Source organism: Lissotriton vulgaris, chromosome 4_1 (assembly GCF_964263255.1).
Source record: "Lissotriton vulgaris chromosome 4_1, aLisVul1.2, whole genome shotgun sequence".
In the NCBI taxonomy this organism is placed as follows: Eukaryota; Metazoa; Chordata; class Amphibia; order Caudata; family Salamandridae; genus Lissotriton; species Lissotriton vulgaris.
Window position 1 is genome coordinate 639,749,235 of NC_141691.1, and position 16,630 is coordinate 639,765,864.

The 16,630-nt window shown below is 44.2% G+C and overlaps 1 protein-coding gene across 6 annotated transcripts in view; it reads left to right on the forward strand.

The window, feature by feature from the left end:
- Positions 1-16,630, forward strand: part of TNS3 (tensin 3) — an 838,360-nt gene that overhangs the window by 471,418 nt on the left and 350,312 nt on the right. For 5 of the 6 annotated variants that reach the window (XM_086964904.1, XM_086964903.1, XM_086964909.1 and 2 more), the window contains exon 5: positions 9,579-9,620. In XM_086964904.1, the coding sequence (XP_086821030.1) occupies positions 9,579-9,620 (42 nt within the window). Of the gene's footprint in view, positions 1-8,673; positions 8,842-9,578; positions 9,621-16,630 lie in introns of those variants that run through there. The other variant, XM_086964905.1, reaches the window with a different exon arrangement.

The following is a 16,630-nucleotide window of genomic DNA, read 5'->3' on the forward strand; positions in this document are numbered from 1 at the left end:
AGAGGTGATAGATCAAATTGGGCCATGAGTGACACCAAAATTAGATATTTAGGGAGGAAAGCGGGCTGCTGACACCATTTCCTCACAGATTGGGCATTTAGAGAACACGGACAGACATCTGCTAATGTCCTAAATATGTTTAAACAAGAGTAGAAAAGAAGAGTTGACGGGCCCTCTCCCCTTGCAAGTAATTTTAATTTCTGTAAATAATTGCAACCAGTTCTGGATAGACACTACATCACTGTCAAGTTAAACATCGCACATGTCATGATGTGGTTATGATTTAATTAAGAAGGAATTTACAAGGCGACCTGCTTGTCTTTGTAGGTTGGCCTTGTCATGGTTCCACCTCATTTAATTCCCCAGGTGGCCTTGCGTGGTCGTGGCTTAGAAAGAATTGAGTGCGGTTACACTCATTTTTCAACTAGACAGGAGTCAAGGTTTACCCATGTCTGACAGTGGTTCTGAGCAGTAGTTTATTTTGCTTTCAGCAGTTGAGTTTTCTTCTGTTTTCCGAGGTGTCTACAATAAGAGATGTTTTGTAATGTGTTCTTTAGAAGTTAACACTTGTCTGTACTAGAAACCGACACTTGAAAGCCGAAAAATGAGCTTGATGGCACAAGATATTTTATGAGGAAGGTAATGAAAGGTTCTGGAATTGCTCCAGCGTTAGTATCTTCGTGTGATTAATGTTTAGTATGATTGAGCCGCACTGTACAGTCAAGACGGCCAGCATAATTCCATCCACCACTTCATTAACACCCATAAAGTATATCTGTGGTTTCATACGGCAGGTCCATCACCCTTTCAGAAAGGGAGGGTTTTCTATTAAATTATCCCTTCTTTTTCCCTAACTCTCTGCCATTATTTCTTTTGTTTATTGCATTTAATTTCTTTGTGTTTTTGCTATGTTGCTGTCTTGTTTCTCTTTATGTATGCCTGGTTAGTAGTTCAGTTGCATTCACTCCCTTACTTCTTTTTTTTTTTTTTGCTACCACACTCCTTTCTGACATTAGTTTAATCTTCCCTACTGCACTTCCTCCCTTCTTCTTCCATTCATCCTTCTTTCTGTCGTTATTTTGTTTTGGTATTTCTTCTATGGCTCTGCCTTTGTCTCGCCGAGCCAGATACCCTGTGACTATGTATTTCCACCTCTCTCATGTGATCTGAAATAATATGGAAATCAATCTTAAAATGACTTGTAAATGTCAGGAGGGTGTTCTTACTTGAAACAACCAAAAGGGCATGTGGGTATCACTCCATAATCCGATGGCAGTCGTTGTGCATTTTATGACTATTCTTTTCTTTTTTGTGACTGCAATATTTTTACTTTGTTGAAATATTACCTTTAGTGCGAAGCTTGCTTGTTTTCTATAGGAGTGATGTTGAAAGTAAATGAAACAATCGATAACAAAAACAGTAACAAATATGAAATATAAAATTACACCTGTCTCATTACAATATCAAATCAATATAAAGCAAGTTTCAACCGATGTATTCTGTGGAAAAAATGGGCCGTCAAATCCTATGGGAAAATTAGAAGCAAGAGGGCAAGTCTATGGCCAACTACTAAATGCTTTCCACAGCACGGGAATTGCTGCTAACAGGCCCATGGTAAGGGGGCATTATTCCTACAACCCCCTCCCCCCTTTCTCTGATGGACCACCTCCGTGAAGCAACATATATTTTATAGCTTTTAAAGCAGAGCTAGCATATCTTTATTAATGACAAGGCAGTTAACAATTATCAATCCTCTAGATGCATCAGATACTGGATCTGCCTCTTTCTTTGCAAGACATATTTTGAAATGTGAAGTAAGTCTCCCTCTTTTGAAGGACCTCACTTCAGTTTGATACCCCTGCAAAAAAAATGACATGCGCGGATACTGAGAATGGCTTTTTAAATATCTGTTTTGTGTGCACTCATGGATTCTCAAGTGTAGTCACTTATACTGCGTACTAAGCCCATTGCCTAAGGCACATGGCAAGCCACTTTGAATTGTAAGTGCAGAGAACTGGTATATGTAATGTGTTCACATTTTCTTGTGCATGTACGGAGTTGTTTTGCTGCAGCAGTTTGACCTTGGAAGGAAGAACATTTAGATAATCTGGTCAACATGGGCTTCCCACCATCACTTGTGGAAAGCACCAGTGACTGTCTGACGTAGCGAATGAGGAATGGGGGAGAGAAGGCTTTAATATATTGAACAATGTTCGATGGAACCGGGAAACTTGCAGTTCCTTGGCAACGAGGTCATGCATGGACATCTTTGAATCAGGCAAGAATGTTAAGGAGAAGCTGAACTGACCACCGGAGGGCGTCATGCTATTGGTGCCCAGAATAAATCACCAGCGTGACTGGTCAAGAGTAATCAAAGAAAAGGTTGAAAATCTGTTTTTGATGATGCAGGGCTCGGTTTATTTTCAAGATCGGTTGTCTTCCTTGCTGGAGCCTTGAAGATGAAACTTAACAGTCGATCACTGGTTAGAGGAGGCAGACCATGATGCAGAGGTCAGACCGGGGACCAGGGTTCAATTCCCGACGCGGCAGGGTCTTGAGCTCAAAATGTCCACGGACTCGATAATTCTCGCCTCCGTGCCTACTCGAATCATGGGTTCACACACTGCAACTCTGGGCAATAGCTTGATTAATCTCCACTACAGCCCCACCGCATTGGGATGCATGGTCTTCACCTTGGGGATGCCCAATAGGGGTTATCTCGCAGGGAAAGCCAGGACGGGTTCCCAAAGCAAGCGCTAAGAGACCTGTCGGTGATTTGGCGCTATATAAATCGAAATTAACATAACATAACATCGCAATGCTTATGACGAGGCCTTCACTACCCTTGTTTGACTGTACCCTGTTTTCAGGAGGAGTCTGAACCCGGGGCATAGAGCACTGGGCATGTACTTCGCAGAGACGTTTTAAGGAAAGGGCAAAGTGGGCTCTGGCCCAGGGCCCCACCTTTCAAGGGGACCCCTTGTTATTTGGTCAGGACAGGGAACCCTATTAATAATACTGAATAGTCAAGCTGTAATGGCTACCTGTACGGCTCTAGGTAATAGAATGTTGGCAAGTATAGCACAACCTCGTACGGGGCTCTCGCATCGCCCACCTCCAAGCCAATCTGTGTGCTATAGTGCTGTATGTGGATCAAGGCAGTTCAAGAGCAACTCGAAAAAAGGTGGGATGATAAACGGCAGGGGTGCTGATTTTTAATAAGCAATCACCTATCATTTTTCTTCTTCCTTTTACTGTTGCTTAACTTTTAAGGAATAATCAATGGACCTGATTTAGCTGAAAAATGATCATAAAGGCAAAGTTCTTGGTAACAGAGGCCCCCAAAATAGGTGTGGCTGAGGACCCCCAAATTCCTTAAGCCCTCCCTGTGTTCTGTGAACCCCCCCAACCTCAACTTGTAGTCGGGGAGACGGAAATATGATTGGTTTCGGATAGGCTAAAGGTACTCAGTCTAAAATGGACCGTGAACTGTCAGCTTTGTGTTCTTCATGGTGCACTGTAACAATTATATTGCAAAATTGTGTTGACCATCACTTGCTTTAAGCTGTTAATAAAAAGATTTTTTTTTAAAATGAAAAAAAAAATGATGTCCCTGTGCACATGTGTGTCTGCAAGTCATAGAAGAGAACACTACTGGACAGTAGGATTAGGGATTCATGCCAAGGCAGCAATTAACCTTTTGTTCTGCAACAGAATAACTTCCCTGTAGGCTACATTTTTGTGGCTGCAAATGAGCGCCCAATGTCTTGGGGTTGAGCCCTGGACATTCCACGTCTGTATTAGATGAATAGTAAATTATTACTTGTTCGTGTGTGGCTCTCACGCCTTAAGCCTTCTTGAATATAGTCTGACACAAATAGACTGTAAACATCAAAACATGGCAAACATAAACAAACGATAGCCAAAGATGAAGTAACTACTTGGTATCAACTAGGGATCTATTGCAGGAAAAAGTGAACAATTTGTAACAATTAACAGGGAGTTCGCTGCTTGAAAAACAATGTTGCCATACTACAGAGAAACTAAAAACAACTGTACGTCCTGGTTCAGATCCGCCTCAAGTCAAAGAACCAGCTTGTGGCTGTCTCATTATAAATAAATAAATAAACAACATCCGGGTGGCACCCCTGTGATACCGCCGGAAGTGCTAATACCATTACTGTTTAACACGTGTAAATGCTTATTTATTTAGAGGGTTGCTGCAAGAGCCATGTTGAAGATAAGCCAAAATATGTGTTAATTCGCCATTAGTTTTGCACATGTTTAACAGAGCATAGGTGTCAATGCAATGACACTCAAAGATATCTGCTGCTGGTGAACATGTAATGGAGGCAGTTCCACAGGAATTATCTGCTGTGTGTGAAATATTGCCACCCCTTCTTCTTGGAATGCTGTACTACGGTTCTGACTAATAGGGGTTCTGTGCACAAACATGCGCAGAAACAAAAATTCGATTGGTTCATCTAAATATGTATGTATCAGTAGTTGTAGTCAAATATGCAGCAGTCACCATGTTTACAATTACAATTTGTGCCCATTCTTTTTAGTATTTTTGAGGTTGGCCAGAATTTATCTTTTGCTTTAGTGTAGTTTTCTGTAGGGGTGGGTGGTAAACTATGCTCTGCCGGTGCAGTTCGCTGAGTTTGGCCACTCTGTGCTCCGCTTGGAGCACACAGTTCGATAAAAACTCTCCCAACTGCAACATAGCAGTTTACCAGAACCCTCCCCTAGTTTCAGTACACGTGTTTGCGAATAATTGCAGCCCTTGCCGCATCAACTCCCATAGCTGCAGCACGTATTGGCACCAGTCAGCCAATCAGAGCAAAGGTAGCAGCTGGGGTGGGGCTGCCTGGCACTAGCACTATTAACAGCCACCTTCAGGAGGCCGGTATGTGCATGCACCAGAGGACAGTTACAAGGAAGCGGGTAAGACAGCTATCCGTATGGCACCTGGAATAGCGTGTGCACCCCTGCTGCACTGCCCTCCCTATATGCTGCAAGGGTTGCTGCTGCTGAGGGCTAGGGGTAGCAGTGGGTGACTGAGAGCAATGAGTAGGGCGGCCAGGCTGTGATGGACTCGGAGAGCAAGATGAGACACATGGACAGTGCTTACCCGGCTGAGGGCTTGTGGAATGACTATACGAAGAGTTTTGTCAGCCTGCTGCGGACTGATCCATTGTGCTGCCATTGCTCTTAGCCAGCCTGGCCAGGCTACAGCCCATCACCAGTCTGGGCTCCCTGTCTCCTGCCACCCGTCCCTTCTGCGCCTTTCTGGTCGGACTCCCTCCTGTCCATCATCTATGACTGCTTCCGCCACTCCAGGAGGCTGCCCATAGGAGCGGCTGAAGAGAAGGTGCCTGTGATTGGGTCCAGCACCATGTCCCTGGGTGAGTCCGCCAGCACCCACTACCATAGTGGGAAGATGGCCCAGAGACTATCTCTGCCCAGCATCTCTCTGGAGCGGGTAGGTGTGAAAAGCCCAAAAACTTCAGTATGATTCACGGGTGCTGGTGGGCAGATGTGTCCAGGCTCTGGTTGCTGCTGGGACCTGCTGCAGGCAAAGACATTTACTTTCTGCCTGGTAAAACAGGGAGTGTTTCTGTCAGAACAGTGCCTTCCACAGCTAGGGATTCTGGATTGTCACATGTGAGAGAGAACCGGCATGATACATCATGCTTCTCCAGTATAAAAGTTAGAAAGTCTCAGAGCCAGAGAAGGCCTCGCGGAACTGTCTTAGTAAGAAAGGATAGAAAAAACAGTCAGATGGGGCAAACTTTGATTGTATAAACACCCTGGAGGTGGGCTTCGCTGTGGGCGGAACGCCACAGAATCTCAGCATTTTCATGGAACTTCATGAGGTAAAACTCTGAGAGTTCTGCCCCCCACCCCCCTCCCAACACACACACACGTTTTATGGTGTATACAGAGTTGTTTTGTGTTATCTTAGGTGACTTTAAGTCTTGAACATTTATCTCAGTGGATTCACAGCTCAAGAAAATAACGACCCAAAAACTGTTGGTTAGAACCACACTTAAAGTTCTGTGCTTGCTGTTTATTCACCAATTGAATACATTTATCTTCACAACATCAAAGACTCTGTGCCTCCGCTGACCTGCCTCCTGCATGAAGGTCACCTGCCCACTCATGGCCTAATGTTTATTTTGGGTCAGTACGGTGCTATCAAAACCAAAGAAATGTTGTCTATCTTTTGGACCACTGGATTATTAAAAGGAACCTGCAACAATTTGGGGTGTGTCCCTCGATCCATGACCTTGGTGGGCTAAACCATGACATTTTGTCAGTGTCAGTTTATTTATAAAGTTTATATAGCACGAACTTGATCCCAAAGGATATCAGAGCGCTTTACAATTTTTTGTTCCTTGAAAGTATTATGGCACTTCCTGAAAATCCTGAGAGATCCTAAATCCAGATATTATCCCATAGCACCCTTTATTTTTAGAACTTTGAGAGGCTAAGTGACAGCCTGGTTACGAGCCATGCAACATAATTTTCAGTATGGTTCTAGTGTGTGCACTACCATAGGAAAAGCACTTTCAAAGAACTCTTTAAATTCTGGTTGTAAAGAAACAAAATAATTTTACCAGCAAAGTCGATGAGGGAGTGACTTAAGGAATTGAGTATTAAAATCTCTGGAGTTCCACTTCCTTCCAACGTTTTTTGTTTTCCTAAGTGTGATTCGAAATCAATGTTTATCCTAGATACATTGCCTGTCTTAAGTAATTGTATGGGCGAATAAAGGGTCGTTTTTTATGTTTCTAGACTGGTCAGAGGCATCTGCTTCCATTACCTTTCTTTAAAAATGTCTCGGAACGTCTGTGAGACGAGTAGTGAGGGGGGAGTTTTTTTTCCCAGCACAAATAACAACAGATTGCATTACTGGTCCCGGTGCCACAGTAATCCATCCAGAATCTCATTATTCCAGTGGGGTCTAGAGTTAGAAAATGTGGAACATATGTTCCCAAAACATGACATTTTTCTTCTTACTAATATTGAAATGTAGATTTTCCTTTTTATTTATCCTCGTCCGCTGCCTTTATATAATAAATGCAGACCACATCTGAAGACACTCTGACTGTTCCCAGTAGACATGGTGTATAAAGCTTTTATTTTAAAATGTAAATAAAAACGTTTCCTGATGGAAAGCTCAATCGAGCAAATGCTCATTTACTGGTCGAGGGCTCCTTAAAACTGATGCTAGCGCTAGGAAGATGAATCCTTGCATCAAAGCACATGGTTGGTCCATGCAACCTGGCCCAACTGTCTAAGGTCCCTCTTGCACAAAGAATAAGGTAAAATATAACTCTAAGTTCTGGTAGATTCAGAGTAAGTATAACGTCACTGAATGGAAGTTTTGCAAACACAATGTTCTTTCCTTGATGTTTATTCCTTGTCAGGAGCAGAGCACGTGTTTGAAAATATAGGTCCCCTAAATTGCTTAATACTAACTGTCTTTCATAAGAACCCCTTGCATAAAATGTAGTTGTTCCCATCCAGTGGTAGGCAGATAAATTCCGGGCCACAGTTGATACCCCAAAATGTAAAGAGTCGTGGTGGGAGGACATGGTGACCATGTGGGTGGATCTCATGTTCATATCTTGCCCACGCTGTTAGGAGGAATGTAGCCATGTGTGTTTTATTATCGGTTCATTTGAAAAAATAGCAGTGAATGTTTTTTTTTCTTCCTTTGGCACTAATAGATAATTTCCAGTTCTTAGAATTTGGAAGAAACTTGAAATAAATTGACTTTGTGTCTTTTTAGAAGAATGCTACTTGCCTTCATACAGCCACTGAAGGCCATGTGCGGAGTATGGGATGCTGACTCTAGCCTATCCCAACACACTCACAAAATGCACCTGCAGTTCCAAAACCTGGATAATGCACCGTTATCTTAAACTAAACTTTCGAGAAGGCAGTGTCCATTTTAAGTAATATTAACGTGTTTTATATAGAGCTCTTAATCCTGCACTTCTGCTATTTATACGTGCTGTAATTTGCAGTTGTGTTACTATTACCCAATGTTGATGGTACGCAATTTACCGGCATCGGAAAAATGGAAGGGCTGATTAGGCCCTGCCAGGATGCGACCTCATGAACTGCCATGTGTCACATGTCATTGGTGGGCGTTTAGAACATCAAAAACACAGAGCCCCTCAAGAGAGAGAGATGTTTTGGGGCATGGGCTTTGTCCTAGTTGTTCTATAAAGCCATGATATGAACGGGTTTTTAAATGAATATTTTGAAAAGGTGAACATAATAGAATCTCTTGGACTCGTGTAAAGGAAGTAACGCATTTCTTCAGTGCGCCATATTTTAACTTTGGAGGGTTTTCTTGCGTTCATTCTTCGTTCTGCTTATTGTTTCGCACGTACTGCCTCTTGCTTTGTTCTTTTACACTGGAATGATCCAGGGGAGTTTGCCTCTCCTAAAAAAGCCACTTGTACCCTTTGGAGTTCCTGCTCACAGCAGGATGTTAGCCGCCTTCCAGCCGGTTCAACACGCTCTAATTTCCGAGGCAGTTCTCTAGGCCTTGGGCGTACGTGATTTCACCCCCTCCAGAGCAGCGCCTTATCAAAATCACGATAACATTAAACTTGAACTTGCGCCAGTAACCTTGGTTCCGGCCATGCAGATGGCCAGAGAGGATGCCGATGCCCAGCCGAGAGAGAGAGAGAGTGTGAGTGTACGGGTGTCTGAGTCTCTCGGTCTGTCTGACTTTCATGTGACCCCTCTGACAGCGCTCCAGCTCAAGAGAGAATGCCCAGGTGCCCACAGGGACCTAACGCCACGAGGATGTGCCAGGTGACTTGGGTACAGGTGCTGCCTGTGCTCATATCAGCGCGCGCCGTTGGCACAGCGATAGTAGGCAGGGGGGGGGGGGGAGAGGTAGTCAGAGAAGGCGCACACGTGGCTCCTGTTCCTTCTTGCCTCTCTCTGGAGAGCCTCGCAGTCGTCTTACTTTCTGGGAGCAGGCGCGAGACCCGCCGACCCTCGTTTCTCTGTGGTGGGTGTTGTTCCAGTGACCGCGTCCTCCCCGGTCAGGGAGTGATACGCATCTTGCAGGGCCTGGGAAGCGGGAACCTGGCAGCTGGTGCGCGCGCGGGCCTCTCTGCGCGCGCGGAGCACAGGGCGCGCTTTGTTTTGGATGCGAGGGTCTGAGGGCGCGCGCGCTCCTTTGATCTTGGGATCTTTGAATCCAGTGTTTCTGGCTCTAAATGTTTTGCTTTCCTCATAATCGTTAATATTGCTATCGGTCAAGTTGAAGCTCTGACGCACAACACCACTGTGTGTTTATTCAGTGTTTTCATTACCCGACGGAACTGCAGGTAACTCTTAGATGCCCGAGGGCTTCCATGTAGGATGAACGTGCGTTGCTGTCTCGAGAAGGGGGCGGGGGGGGGGGGGGGGGGGGGGCGCTACACCTGTGGGTATCATGTGGCCGCTGCTCATATAGTTTGGTAACTTTTTAGTAGGTAGCTTTTTGTTGGGTTGTAACAACTTATGTTTATTTACGATAACTGTTTTCTTTATCTTTGCAGCCTAACATCTCAGAGTCAACGCTAAGTCATGTGATCAGAACAGTAAGTAACCACAATTATTAAATTGCTTACTTTTATTTAAATGAGCGAAGGTGATTTTCAACCTGAATGCAAGTTTTAACATAACATTGTTAACCTGGAGTGATGGAATGAGAGCAGTTTATATTGAGGCAAATATCCTCTGTGTAATCGGGTGCACTCAGTGGAGGCGATGAAAGACCACATGGGAAGCAGGGTTGCCTAAATTATCTCAGAAGAAGCAGCAAATTATGTGGTGTAATGTGCACATTCTGTAGCAGTATTCCATGGTTTTGTAATCTTAACTCATTAATACTGCCTGGCGCAAATTTTAGTCTCACTAGAACTGTTTAACCCCGGTGTACATCAATTATTGACTAACATGTAGCTAGTTAACAATTGTGAGGAGTCTAACAGTGGCAATATATTTGTTGCTTTTTAAGTAACATTTGTTCCATTTGACATGGAAACTTATTTGTTGACATCTGCAAATTATGCTGGAGGTGGTGGATAATGCTCAGAAAGAGGTTGTGATTTACACAATAATGGCATGAGCCAATCATCTGTGCTTACAGGTATTCAGGTCGAATGAGAAATAAGCAAGTGTGTAGCAGGGCATAAGTCCTAAAAAAAGAAGTGGGGGGACGCTGTCACCGGAAGTGATGTCACGTCAGGAAGTGACGTCACGAAAGGTGGCTCCGATCTCGTCCCGGAGAGGCCAAAAAGGTGAAGTCCAGCTGTTTAGCAGGAGGGACGGCGTCCACCCTGTAAAATAAGTGTGGGGACGCCGTCCACCCGCGTGGTACCCCGACTCGAGCCTTGGTGTGTAGTATTTGGAGGCAGGAGTTAGGGGTCAGAACGCAAGATCTACCATTAGGAGTGGAAGAAGGCAATGGTGAGTTGGTGGGTGGGTAGTGTGAGCATGGTAAAGAGTTTGATTGTTTGTTCTGTTTGATGTGCTACATACAGATTGGGCGTGGCTCTTTCCTTTAACCTGTGATTAATTCTAGCCATGGGCAGAATTTTAATTATTCTGGCGTTTTCAAGAATTTCTTATTAAGCTTGTGACGTGAAATTCCTGAAATTACACTTTTAGACCACTTTGTGTAGTTGTGGGCCGTTCATAGTAAACCTCTTACCATGACTGCACCATTAATGTCTCTATGTTGTGAGGCTAAATATAGCAGAAACAAAGAAGAGATAAGCTGTAAGTTGTAAAAACCACCATCCCGTTCCTCACTGGCGACCTATGTAGGGCCATAACAGGGCAAATGGGCGTTTCTTTTACCATAAATAAAACATATCACAAAAATTCTGCACACTCTGGAGTCTGCGTATGTTAGCCTGGAGTTTACCAACGCTCCTACAAGTCATTTATGCTGATTAGTGAATAGAGGTAAGCATGGGGTCTCACAGCGTATGCTCAGATTGCTCTTTCTTAAAGTAATTTGTTTTATCTTGCTGGTGGAATAGATTATATAGACAAAGAGAACATGGGATTTGGTGTTGGGTGGAAAGTCTGATTAGGTGAATTCTGCAAACGGAGTTTTCTTTGACACCACTGCAGCTCAAGTGGACAAATGACATATTGCACTTTGGGCACTCCCTCACATCTTCCTGTGACCATTTCTAGGGGCACCAAAAGCCAGTTGCCTGCAGTGGTCTTAATCACCCCAGTTTTAGATCCATTAAAAATTTTAGTTCTCTTATGTTCCTCTACTTGTCTGGCAAAGGCATTGGACACATCTGGCACGGATGCACCTATGTGCTTGTGCCATGAGACTAATTGCAACTGAAGGTCACGAGCAGCCTCGTATTGGATTTTGCCTAGATGTTGCGAAAATAGGGAGACGCCATGTTTATTTAGTATGTAAAGCGTCACGGAGAAGTACAATATGCTACGTGTTTTGGATTTCATCATTAGCCCTTACCGTTCTACGCTAGCAGTAACACCGCTCTTGTGTCTTATGCCCCTGAGGTGCGCAGGCCTCGTGTGTAATTGCCGGATAATCTGGAGGCGCCTGCATTATTCAAATGCGACAGGACAGTGGCATGGCCTCTTGGAACTGCAGACCTGCCCTGGGACAGGCCGCCGTTCAGATATGTCACTGTTCCCCATGTCCCCGCCCTCCCAGTCCAGGCTCTCGACTCCCCAGAGTTCAGGCTCTCAAGTGACCTTTCAAAATGGTCTCCTGCCGTCCAGCCGGACAATAAGCTTCATTCTGAGGGCCCCTCCTTTGTACAGGCCCAGCCGCCTCCCTGTTTATTCAGCACTGGTTACTTATTAGATACACCAAGGTCAGGCGCCTTTCTATCATGGAATGTGAGCAGTAACTGGGGCATAACTGACCGTAGCGGAGCACGTTACAGCGGATCGAGCCGCAGGCATATTTTTTGTTTGTTTTGGTTACCATAGACAAATGACGTCTCTTCTGTATTCCACGAGTTATTTTTGTCTTCCAGAGTTTGCATCTGTGTACTAGTCGGAGACAAACCTATTGTGTATTTCTCAACCTTTTGAGTCACGTGCTCTGGTGAGCTCGAGAGATTTCGGAGGCTTGTCCTATTGAAATCAATGAAGATTAAACATTTGTGGAAGGCAAGGAAGGTTTTCAGTAAATCTATGGAGACATTTGGTTTGGGATGATGGTTTAACCAGTGACGACATTATAAAATACCTGAACCTTGTGGTCTCTTCTGCAGAGCACATTTGCATGTTGTCTGTTTGCACAGATAAGCGAAATTTATATGGAATCGGCGAGTACAATTATACACAGTGCTTTAAATGCGCAGGTACTATCCGGCACCGAGTTCCTGCACCCCTTTAATGTGAAAGGGAGAGCACCTGCACTTCTCAGCACTTCTTGATACATTTGATACATTTAATAACAGAGTACCGGCACTCTTAGGAACAAACAGGTACTCTAAAGAGTAAGCACCTGTACGTCTTTATTTCCATTTAAAGCACTAATTACAAGTAGGGACCCCAAGATAGACATTTCATCTGGACATAGCATGTGCAGTGGCGGCTTCAAAGTGCCGGTTTCCGACAGATGTGTCATTGGTACTCCTCTCTGTGTTGGATGAAGTGTATTGTAGATGGACGCTGTGGTCATAATACTGCAGCTAGTTTGAAACCGCCTCCATTCTGTTCAAAGGTGAAAAGGGCTACTCGAAGCTCAGTTGGTGATACTGTTCCAATATACGTTTAACTTGTGAGTCTCAAGCTCTGGCAAGCTCTGGCAAGCTTAGAAGCCATTCGAAACAGACATGTCAGCTAAAGTCTTACCTTAACTTTGCAATTCTGTAGTGATTTAACATATAAAAAAATCTGTGCTATTTATTAAATCGGCTTAATTGATACCTGCATAGCAATCAAATTAAGGTAAAGTGCCTGCTCTCTACACTTTTCTTCTCTTCCCACCAATACATGCATTTACAATGTGACTGAAAAGAGTACTGATCTGGTCACCTTTACACAACACAAAAGTGCTTTGAATGTGGGCCACACTTCAATCAGAATGCTTACAACCAAGCACCCCCCCCTATAGTGCACCGTGCTACACACCTGCTGATTCACTTCAATGCCTTATCAGGGTAGGAAACTGTATTTTAATGCAATTACAGTACAGTCATAGTACAACGCATTCCCAGAAAATACCACTTTAACTTTGTGCCCTGTTTGCCCTAACATACTCCCTGCCCGCCACAACACTGTTGCGAGCCAATCAGACTACTTGCACTATCATGCAAACCATTCTTCTACCTGTATTGCTTATACTTATCCCCAGGGTCTACAGCATTATGCAACACTGGAAAGTAACATTATGTGGCAGAGCTGACTAAGTTTCTCTCATTCTACCCACCTGCCTACCTACTGTCAATTTGACCACTGGACTCCCCTCCCTATACTGTCGTACTTGAAGCTCTAAAAATAAGGTTTTAGCTGGTGCAGTTGAATCAGCCCAGGGTACAATAATCAAGCAGAGCTAATATTACAATCGGGTAGTGATGAAGATGTAATATCATTCAGATAAGGCAGAAGTAGAGCAGAGGAAGGTTTACTACTACTGCCATCAGTTCTTTGGTGCCTGCTGTATAGAAGTCTTGTGCTTAACTACATTGGGACCCCCACTATGCAGTTGTCTTTGTGTCCACCTCAGCCATTCTTGAATGCCACTGACTTAGCAGAGGTGTGGTAGATAGGGTTTGGTACCTCTTAATTTTAACCTTTCCGGATTATTCCTTTTGGGTCAGGAGAAGGAAACATCTATCAACATGTTCAAGAACCAAGATAAGAGAACAGAAATGTGAGATAAGGCCTTAATGGAGAAAAAAACACACCACTTCTGTCTATATAATAGATACAGCCTCTAAAAAGGGACACATGGAACAAAAGTGAATAACTCAACACAACGAAGGGGAGAGGGCCATTACTGTTTAAACTCTACTACCCCAGGCCTCCAACCAAATTCAAATGTTCACACAAGAGAGGTGTGTAGAGTACACAATAAACATAACCAAGAAAAATTTCTCAGTTTAGAAAAACTGCCCTCACTCACATACCGAAGTATGTGACATGCTTCATCATAGGGCCTGCTACAAACGCCCTGGTGTAGCCACATCCAGGGCGGAGCATTAGGGAGGGGAAAAAAATAATAAATTCCACACTACAAGACGTACAACCCAATAATATCAACACATACAACGAGTAACACAAAATGAGGTGAAAAGCATGTGCAGAACACCCTGTGCTGCAACTGATAGGGCAACAAAAAAGTGCAGTATAAGGAAGTGATTAAAACTGATTAAGGGTGCCAATAGAAAGAATTACTTTATTCAACACAATTTGGTACCCCTACCAGGATTAAAAATAAGAAAAGGATGGGAGATGTCTTGTTGAGAAAATGAAGTTCCTCAAGACTTCCCTCCTACCACTGCTGAAGTCAACATGTTTTGACCGCTAGAATTGTGCCTAGAAAGGTCACCCGGTCTACATCAGGACTGTCACGATCAGTGCCAATGTTGGCCCTCTCGTAATTCGGTCAAAGGACCCTCAGAGGAGAGTAGGTCATCAGGATCCGTACTCTTCCAAGTCTTCTAACTTATTAGTGGAGGCTGATCCCAATAGTATGGGAAAACATTCACTGATAAGGAGCAGAGAGAGGTGATAGAAACACCGATTCTTCCAATCACTCACTCTACAAGCCCCCGTTCGTTTTCAGCATCTCTATCAATAATATTACTCGTTATGTGTAGGAGATTACTCATGCAACTGTAGCAGTATCAGTGTATCTGCTATGCTTTTGACCCGGGTTCTGAACTCCATCCCCTCGGGGTTTTAAAGCATCAATCACTCGTTCACCAATGGTAACGATATCGAATACTATTGTAAAAGAGGCAACACACTGCATGCTTCCACTCCCGCTAGGTGTGCCCCCGTGACCCGCCACACACTTATACACACAAACCACTCTCTTAAAGAAAATGCAAGTTACTTCTGGCCCCAGGTGAGGCAGGTATACCCCCTGTTGTAATCAAACTCACCGAGTTTATGAATTTCACAAACCTGAACAGGTGTCCGCCAGGAGGGTCTCCCTGAGAACACAATCTGCAAAAGAGTAATGCGGGGGGCTTCTGTATCAAGTATAATCTCACAAACAAAAAGTCGGCGGCGGTTTCGAAACCGCCCGTGAGAACAGCCAACCAGAGCCAAAACCAAAGTATTCGCCCCTTCATTCATCCCCTTACCGTTCTGCGGGCTAGCCCTATCAAGTCTGCCTGTACACCGAGATACCGCGTAGAGAGTATGCGCCATGTTTGTTCGGTATTTCAAGGTAAAGTGAGCAGTGCCCCCGTTCCGCCCCTGGCGTCCCACGTGACTCACGTTGTGTCATCATGACCGCACGCGCGGTGCGTCTAAGATGATTAAGGGCACCGGGAGTTGTAGTCTCGAAGTGTACACCGCCGAGTGACATGCGCGGTCTTATGTCAATAGTCTAGGCTGAACTGTACTCTTCACCGCTCCACCCGTAGTGATCCACGTGGTCCAAGCCGCACGTGTAGACAAGTGCGGTGTGTCTCAATCAATCAGGGGTGCTGGGGGTTGTAGTATATCGGCAATTACAGCCGTTCCCAGTCCCCCGTATGTATGAGCCCTCCGCTGCTAACAATAAAGGGTGGCAACCCGCAGACATTAGCGGTACATGTCCATAAATTTAGATCACCAAAAGACCAATATCCCACAAATGTTTTGCCATAATAAACAACATTTGTGGGATATGGGTCTTTTAGTGATAGCAAGATCACTGCGGCATATGATTAAATATCCTGATGATGGTGCCATAGTGGATTAAGGTTGAAACTAGATGGGTTGGCTAAGCAGTTCCAACAGAGAAACATTTATTTCCCCGTGAAATTTAGGATTTAATTATCTTAATTCCGCCGCGGTGCGGGTGTTTTCGTGCGCGGGTGGAATGCCGCAAAGCACTGGGGAGGTTGTGCTGCCGTCGGCCATTGGCCGACGGCAGAAGGTAAAGGGTTAAGCTATGGTCATTGTAAATGCCAATGTCTTTTATGTATGTGTTGTTTTTTGAAACGTAAATAATCATTTACAATGCCAATAGCTTAACCTCTTAAGCGCTGCGCCTATACCAGCGGCCGACGGCACCACTACCTCGGGAGTGCTGCCGTCGGCCGTTGGACGTTCCAACTGCACCTGCGCAATGGAACGTTCAGCACTGGAGCTGGACGTTCCATAGCTGCTAAGGTGTTAAAGTCTTGCAAATGCGAGATCTATTGCACTGCAAATGCTTATTTTATTTTGGTTTCAAGATTTTTTCCTATATTTTTAATATTTTGTGTTTGTTTATAATTCACTTTCAAATAGAATTATGTTTTCTGTGGATTTCGTCTCTGCAATAAAAACTCCGAAACTTGGGCTCTGTGGGACCATTTACACCAGTTCTTATGTCATTTCATTTTCAACAGTAGTATTTATCTAATTATGCATCAAAACATCTTTCGAAACTGCA